Here is an 8,833-nt window from a genome sequence, read left to right on the forward strand (position 1 = left end):
CGGGGGGCGGGCGGAGCCGAGAAGAAAATAACCCTGGGCTGGTGGCCTGCTGGGGGCCACATCTCCAGGAGACCCTCTGGGCTGGCTTGCGCAGCAGCAGCCGCTTCGAGCTGTGCAACCTTCTGGGGCGGTCATACCTCTGCGTGCGTGTAGGCAGCCTCGGCATCCCGCTGCAGCGAGCTCTCAATGTCAGCAAGGTTGTTGGTGATGAGGCTGGAGCAGTTCTCCCTGTCCCTGCGGTGGGGATCCTGCGGACCCTCCTCCACGTTGGCTCCTGCGCGGTGGCCTTCCTGCGTGAAGTTCCTGGACATGCCCTAGAAAGGCAACAGAGGAGACTTTACCCCACGTAAAGACAAAGGATGCTCCAGGGCCCCCAAACCTGGCCCAGGAGCCAGCAAGCTCTGTGCTCCCATCCTGGGATCACAGCTGGGCTTCTCCGTGGAGCTGTGCACTTCAGCTACTAAGAAAGTACCCCTGACCCCAGTGGGATCCAGAAACCCCATCCCTGGCCTGCACATCCCTGATCCACTCTTTGCCATGGGGCCCCGTGGAGCAGGAGAGTGGCCTTCAGGCTCTTCAACACACATCTCCAGATGGAAGAGGAAAAGACAAGCTAAAACATCCGAAGTCCCAGCCTCATGTCCTTTGCCTATGGTAGCCATGTTCACCTCTTATTTATTAATCCCAATTTCCTAGCAGGGTCCCGTCCTGGCTGCCTAACCCCCGAGGCAAGTCCTCAAGGTCAGCATCCCACTTGTCTGGTTTCTGTTCTCCCAGTCCTGCCCCACTGTCCAGCCATGCAGCGCCCAGACTCAGGAACTGCTCCTCCCACAGAAGAGGGGGAGAATCTGGGGAGAGGAAGAGAACCAGTGTCCCTCAGAGAGCTGTCCCGGACTGGGAGGGAGCTGGGGTGGGCTGCAGCTCATGGCAAGCAAATCCCTTTGCCCTTCTCAGTCCCCCAAGCATAGGCAAGCCTTGTGACCAAGGGGATTTTTCAGTCTCTGCTCGTCACTTCTTGGTCTTTTCCATCTCAAATGGCAACTGTTTTGAATAGGTGGCACATCAATCAAAGCATTTTTGCACAGAGACCGGGGGCGGTTCCCACTGATCCTTCATTTTCAATCTGTCGTGCCATTAATTTCTCCTAAAACCCACCGTGACCTCCATCTGTGATCTCAAAACTGCCAGCTGATGCAACAGCTGCCAACTGAAGACAAAGCAGAGAAGCTGCCTTGCTAGAGAAGGCGCTGGCTCTGAGGACCAAGGGTTCGGGAGTTCATTCCCTTGACCGAGAGCGTTTGTGTAAAATGCTTTGTTATTCTGGAAACAACTCGCAATACCTTCTCATCGCTGCAAAAATACCATCCTGAGTTCAGTTAACCCCCACTCCTTTCCATGGGTATCTGAATGCCCAGTCTTTACCCAGGAATTGTGAGTCACAGCTTTATTGTGTGATTTTAAGGCTGAATCAAATAACGCAGGGACTTTTCAGCAAGCGTTTTGCTGTAGAAAGAAAAGGAATAGGGTGTCTCATGATGGTGTCTTAGGAGCAGCGCAAGAGTAGAAGCAGCTTCAACACCCTCCTCCTTTCGGGATGATGGCTGATTCCAACAGCCTTGTGCCCTTATCACTTATTCTGTGTAATGTTTGGCTTATGATCCGCTTAGGGATAAAATCTGCCTCCCCTTGAGCGGGGAGGCACCAGCAAAGCCCAGTCTGTGATGCTGCTTGAGGCTGCTCAGCTGCTTCGCCAGGGAAGCAGCTGCCAAAAGCACACCCGCCTGGAGGCCGACACTTTGAAGCGATGCCAGGCTCTTGTTCGGCATCTCAGCTGTCCGTTGTATCAGATCCCATGGCCAATGCAGGGTGTGATCCTCCTCCTCCTCCTCCTCTCAATGGGAATTTACGTGCTAAGCCAGCAGCAGGATGCGTTTCACACCTGCTGCCTGCGCTGCCTGCACCAGCTCTGCCCTGCCCCAGTGGCACTGGGGAATCTCCATCTAACCCAGACCTCCCCTGTCCTCCTTCATCCCATGAAGCACCCGCAGGCAGCTTCAGCCACTTGTTACATGATCCTACAACCCAGCTTCTGAGAAATTAAGGACCCAAATCTGTGAATTCCCTACTCCTGCACCTCCACTGCTCCATCTCTGGACATACTGCTTCAGCCAGACTAGACTACTTCTGTCCATCTGCCTTACTGTGACGGGCTGTCAGCAGAGCAGCCACACTGCAACGTCACCCCAACATGCCCAGACAGACAAGTCCCACCAGCACTGCTCACGCTGAACCCCCTGTGCAGGAACAGGCTGGTAGATAGAGCCGCTTTGGTACCGAAGAAGAGCGCACACGAAGAAATCCCTTGTGTCATATGTCAATACCCAAACTCCTAACTCTTTCTTTACCTTGGCCTCCAACTCGACATTCGGCAAGGTCTTTGAGGAACCTGCACTCCCCACCCACTGACCTGGTGGGCTGTGTCACTCTGGCCTGATCCGTTTAAAGGTGACAAAGTCTAACAGCACCATTTTCAGTCAATTAGTCTCAGGGTGAGACAAATTCATGGACCACAGATGCATAAATGATACCAAAAATGGGTTGTCCCCTCTATCATCCTTAACGCAACTAACTGTGGATGTTAAATAGCGATAGAGCATCAGTCTGTCCCGATGGGGCCCTTTGTGTCCACTGCAGCATCCCCTGCTCTGGGCAAGCCCAGCTCACCGTGTCATGGGACAGGGCTCAGCCCCACCACCAGACCCATGGCTACCAGTGTCATGGCGGCGAAGGTCCCCGATGGGGACGCACGGCATGGGGCTGGTGGCACAGCTCCCACTTCCCTCGCTCCTCTCCCCTAATTAGCAAAGACTCGGCAGCAAACCCAAGTAACAACCGGAGAATACGCTAAACCACAGGAAGAGGGTGGGATTGCATACAAAAACATTGGTTCTTTGTTATTTTTAGACCTCAAAACCCCTTTTCCCCCTTCTGGGTCAATCACCGTGCTTGGAAACCCCATGCCCCCCAGGCAAGCGCGCTCCTCCCGGCTGTCTCCCTCCTGACCCCGGGATGGAGCACACAGTACCTTCCCAAAACACTTTGCAAGTGGAATTTTGGCTTTATAAATCATCGCCTCTCGGCTCCTGGCCGCAGACGAACGGGACTGCTCCGCTCCGACAAGAATGTGGAATTACTGTCCCAGATATGGACCACGGGAGAAAACTCCAGTATTTAATCTGGCAACCTGTCGCTACATAGCTGAGCGCAGCTCAACAAACTGCAAACCCTACGTTGTCCTAGCCAAAGAAATATTAAAGTGTATGGAACTGAAAATGATTTCACTGCAAGTCTGCTCAAAAAAAAAAAAAAAAAGGAAGGTACTTTATCTATCTTTTTAGCAGTGCTGAGGGTTCAGCTCTTTTTAAATGCAGGCCAAGATGTAACTTGGTCCTTAAGGAATTTGACCTCCTTGGCTACCAGCTGTCCCAGTGAGCGTGTCCCAGCATCAGCCCTGAACCATTCACCCCCGCAAACAGTACAAAAGCACCTGGTTGAGAGCAACTATTGAGCCAGCACAGACATAAAATAGAGAAGAGGAAAAACTTAACAGCAGGTCCTTCGGAACCCCAAGGAGATGCTGGTCCTGGTGAGGCCACAGCTGGGATCTTGCACCCAGTTTAGGCCACGAGGGATGGGGGGAACTGGAGAGGGTCAGGGGAGGCTGATGGGGTGGTGATGCCCTGGGCACTGCCTACAAGGAACAGCAGAGATCTAGTTTGGAGAGTCTAGTCTGGTCCAGTTTGGACAGTCTAGTTTGGTCTAATTTACTTTCAGTTAATTAACATTTCTTCCAAAAGGAACAAGGCTCTGAATGCACCAAGGGTACTAAGTACTTGACTTGAGGCAAGTCCCACTGAAGGCAAACACCCTCGAAGAAGAACAGGACTCATCTTACCTCCTCCAGCTTTTCCACCCGACCCACCAGCTTGGTTGTGACCGAGTGCAGCTTCAGAAGGTCCAAGCCATAAAAGGCACTTTCCAGCATCTCGACGATGGAGGACAGCTGCAAGGCAAAGGGAGGACACCGTCAGCCACAGGCCCTTGCTATAAAGCACCCTACATGGTTTCTACGGCCGAAAAGTCAAGGGCAACGCACCCATCTGAGCACAGGAAGTTTATTAAAACACAAGTTTTTTCTTTACACAGCTCTTCCACATCGCTGCTGCAGTCAGGATCACGGCATGCAGAGAGTTTCAGGGGTTCAGGAACGTATTTTGGGTGCTGGGGATTAGTAAGCAGAGCAAGGAGGAGCACCGCGGTCCTTGCCAGCTCTAGGCAGGCTCTCTCAGAAGCCCAAAGGCTTAGCTACACCGCCAGTGACGTGACTGGCAACAAAAGAGGCAACAAGCATAAAAGTGAGTTTGACATCAGACTCTGAGTTCGTGCCATCCCGTACTTTTTTTTTTTTTTTTTCCCTGGAACAAGAAGAAACTTGTTAAAAATTTTAAAATGTTCACAAATGCAAGAGTGAAGCAATTGAAATTCCATGCCAGCCTGGTAACAGTTTGCTTCCCTGGAGAACAACTTTATCAGAGGGATGCTGCCTCCTCCTTCAATCACCCATTTCATTTAATTCACCTCCTTCTTCCAGCGGAAAAGGCTGTGTCCCCCTGTCCTACCCAACAACAGCCCCTGCTTAAGGGTCCCTGGGATCCAGACAGCAATACCCTCCTTCTGCCTTTCATAAGGTTCCTGGTGCTCACTCTGCTGAGGAGAGCACCGAGCTGGTGGGGGAGAGCTCCCAAGCCATCCCCTGTCTCTGCTCCCTCCGGTCCCGCGGTTCCGCATGTCCCCACGTGCCCCCACACCTAGCGTGGTACTGCAGACCTTACAGCCCTGACGGCTGGGAAGTATTTTCAATGCGTGGGAATTACTACAAGGCGCTGACATTTTCTCCCAGCAGCTACAAACTGGTCAACAGAGCTCCATAAACATGGGAGAAGTACAGGCAGCACTGCTGGCAGCGCTCGGAGTTTCCACCCCGGCCTCTGCAGTCTCCCTGTGGAGCTGACAGCAAAGGAAAGATTTTTTGGGGCCAGATAAAATGGCAGCATTAGGAGACAAGGACTGTTTTATGGCTGTGCATCCACTTTCCACTGAGAACTGGACGGAGACGACCGATACAATGCACACAAACTGCCAGACAGCCACTGGAGACATGCTCTTTCAAAACTCCCGGCTGGATAATTTCCATCGACGCACAAAGGTTGCAGACTTTATTAACCACCTTCTAAATCTTCCTGAACACAGACTCCTTGCGCAGACTCTGCATCTGAGACCCCCCCCAAAACGCGCACCGTGCCTACGAGCGGAGGAGCAGCGGGCTGCAATTTCGCAAAAATAGATCTGAGGGTCAGCTACCCCTGCCAACACCACGCTGACCCTCCCCAAAACACCGCACCGACGCACACATCAACTCACTCTTTCTTTCCCTTCACCCACCACAGACTTCGCCTCTCACTGTCTGATGGTCCGTGCATTCCCGTGGGACCTTATTAAAGGCACTTACGGGACTGAAACCTCCATTCAGCACTGCGTTGGGGTGCCCCAGGGGTACCCCCGCTCCCCAGGCTTATATACTCCCTTCCTCGCTGTTCCCTTGGGGACACATCCTCCAGCCCACCCGTTGTAAGGGAGGGCTCTCATTTTGGGGACCTCTCCATGGCTCTCCCACAAACAGAGTACCCAGGGGTTTTGAGTCAGAGCATAAGAAAAACCGGTAAAACACAACAGATGTAGAGCACAACTACGCATATCGCGCTGCTGGACCCGGCAAGAACAATGCTCGTCAGCCCAGCAAGGGAGGTAAAAACCCTGGGGGTGTTAGGAGCAATGAAGTGGCCTGGCCCGGCCCTCCCGGCCCCCCACCGAAGAGCGTGGGAGCTGCTCCTCATGAGCCGTGTGGGAGATGCTCCTCGTGAGTCACGTAAGAACAGGAGCTGCGTCCTCTCCTGCCTCCCTGTTTCTCCTGTGAGAGGTTGCTCTTCCCAGCGGGCCCGACCCCAGGAGGGACTCTCTGCTCGGCAAGAAAGAGAGCCTGTTTTCACAGCTCCTGGGGTTTTACTTCTGCAGCAAAGAAAAACCCCACGTGTGTATATTTGGATAAACCTTGTGAAATCGTTTGGCCGCGGATCCTTGCGAAATGAGCCGGGGAGCCTGGGCCAGTTCCTAGAGGACAAGCTTTCACACCACAGCTGGCTGTGAGCGGCTCCCCAGTGGGAAGAGGCAGCTGGAGCCAAAGGCGCAGCAAGCCATGTCGCTCTGCTCCTCCTGGAGGCTGACGAGCTCTGGAGAGGACCGGGAGAGAGGTGTGAGCTGCTGGTGGAGGAGCTCTGCCTGCCTCCAGGTGAGGGACTTCAGGGGTGGCTCTGTCACCCCCAGAGGCTGTTCCCTTCCTAACCACAGAGAGCTGGCGGGTCGACATCTAAGGCCAAATGGGACATCCTGGCTTCTCCTGCAGGCGTGGGACCACCACACAGCTCCAGACTGGGGCTCCTCCTTCCCTGAAATGATGGATTATCTGCCTGTGCCTGTTTACCTTCCCTAGCTGCAGGGGAGCTTGGACAAGAAGCTGCTAACTGTCTGCAGTCGGACAAGATGAAACACATCCTCAAGCTCCAAATTAATTAGAACAAACCCATAACGGTGGCCCCGGCGGCAGGTTGCCCCGCAGCACCTCGCCCACAGCGTGCCTTCCCACCTGAGCTGGGACTAGCAGTACTGCCACGGAGTCCGTCCCATCACCACCCACACGAATGCCACCAGCACTCAACCTTCTGCTCTGGGGACTCCCCAGAGGCGGGACCAAGCCAGTGGTCCTTTGCGGAGGATTTTTGCTGCCCTATACAGGTAACAAACTGGAAATGCCAGCTGCAAGACCAGCAAAATTAAGCATCCAAGAAAAGTCACGAGTACTTAGGACAAACACTGTCACGTTTGGAAAAGAGGTACATATTACTAAAGGGATAAAATACTATAGTGTAGAAGTGTCAGCACTTAAAACAACAAAACCCATCCTGCCATCAGCCAGCTGTGTAACACACCCTCACGCTGACGCATCAGCAGCTTTTGGCCCGTGGAAGCCAAAACAGCTTTTTGCGTGGATCCTCGGGAGCCCCTCTCCACAACGGGAACGAGACCTGGCAGCTGCTGAGCGGAGCAGAGCCATCCCCCCAGGGACACTTAGCGCTGGACAAAGGGCAGGGAGCAGCCCAGTCCCTCCTGGGCTTCCAGCACAGGCAGCCACGGTGGACCCCAGTCAGCAAGGGATAAATCGGGCAGCGTGCTGCTGAGTGAATCATCGACTGCAGCTGCTTGAATCAGTCCCTCACGCTGAGCTTTTATATCCAACACGCAGACATAAAAGTGACGAGGAGGTGTTTTAGACGAAAAGTTTAGGAAAAAAGTTTTCCAGAAAAAGCTCCGAAAGAAAAGGCTTCAGCAGATCTCCCCCTCCCAAAGGAGCCCCGAATTCGAGCTGCTCTCCTACCTTCAGGTCGCTGCTCTCTGCCTCCCGCAGCTTCTTCAGCCTGAAGTCCCCCTCGCACGGATTGAGCGCCGAGGGGGGGGCCACACACGCACACTTGCAGCTGGGTCCTGACGTGATGGTTTCCACAGTGTAAAAATCCTCCGCTTTGAAAGCGCCTTCGTTAATCCTTTGGCAGGCGCCGCGGCCCAGGGGTCTGACCAGGCATTTGCACCGACAGTCGGAGCCTTCAGACACCGCCTTCACCTTGTCGTAGTCACCTAACAGCTGAGCACAGGTCACCAGCAGTTAGCAAACTTCTCGTCCTCCGGTTGCCCAGCAAGGGACAAGGACACCCCGGACCTCAAGGTCTAAAGGAGGACACTTTGGACACACTGAACCTCGAGGAAACTGGCCGGCTCTTCCAAAGTCTGCTGACCAAGAAGTTTTCTAGAGAGCGCAGAGCTTTCTGATCCCTACCTACGAAGGGAATAAAAACTGGCTTCTTCCAACAGGGCATTTTTTATTCCACTTTGCGTAAAATGGACCTAGCCGCTTTGAATTTTAAATACAAGAAAATCCCATCCTGCTGTCTTTTAATGCTCCGTGCCCAGTAGACCCAAGAAGTCACCTGCTACCTTCAGCAAGATATCTTTACGCAGGCAAGCAGGGTAAGGGTGCCCTGGAAGGGCAACTGAAAGCTACCCTATAAGCAACGTAACCTGGTGGTGAAGCAGTATTTCTGATTAGCCCCATACAATGCCAGGAATTTCCTTTACGGAGATTTGCAGACAGCGCTTCTGAAAGCCCAAGCACAAAAATAACTTTGACGGTATGTTTCCAATAGTCTCCACGTTAGCCGTTTCCGAGGGCAGATAATAGCACGCAGCCTGATCGGCCAAATCTAACAGAAACCTCCACCGCATCCCACTGGCAGGGGAAGAGCCTGGGGCCTGGATCCCTCCCCTCTGCACACAAAGAGGTTCTACCAATTCCCCTCCTGAGGAGCTCCCTGTTTTTCGACTCCCCCCAGGGAAATAATAGGATGGAGCCTGTGCCCTACTCCCCGTTGAACCTCAGTGAGTTCACTGCACCCCAGGCGACAAAACTCCCCGCAGCTGCACTCACCCAGCACGGTCGGTGAGGGCTGGGCGAGCACGCAGCATCACCCAGCACCACCGAGCACAAAGATCCAGTATCACCCAGGGCGTGCACAGCATCACCGAGCACGTACCTCCAGTATCGCCCGGGGTATGCACAGCATCACCCAGCACCACCCCAGGGGGTGCACAGCATCCCCCCCACCCC

The 8,833-nt window shown here is 53.8% G+C and overlaps 1 protein-coding gene across 1 annotated transcript in view; it reads right to left on the reverse strand.

Moving 5' to 3' along the window:
- The window catches only part of OLFML2B (olfactomedin-like 2B), a 16,104-nt gene that overhangs the window by 5,098 nt on the left and 2,173 nt on the right, over window positions 1–8,833 (reverse strand). Inside the window, exons 2-4 of the mRNA XM_009892882.1 lie at window positions 7,550–7,813; window positions 3,956–4,063; window positions 138–314 (exon numbers count right to left, since the gene is read on the reverse strand). Coding sequence (XP_009891184.1) covers window positions 138–314; window positions 3,956–4,063; window positions 7,550–7,813 — 549 coding nt within the window. The remainder of the gene's footprint in view (window positions 1–137; window positions 315–3,955; window positions 4,064–7,549; window positions 7,814–8,833) is intronic.

The sequence above is a fragment of the Charadrius vociferus genome, unplaced genomic scaffold, assembly GCF_000708025.1.
Source record: "Charadrius vociferus isolate BGI_N301 unplaced genomic scaffold, ASM70802v2 scaffold39, whole genome shotgun sequence".
Classification (NCBI taxonomy): domain Eukaryota; kingdom Metazoa; phylum Chordata; class Aves; order Charadriiformes; family Charadriidae; genus Charadrius; species Charadrius vociferus.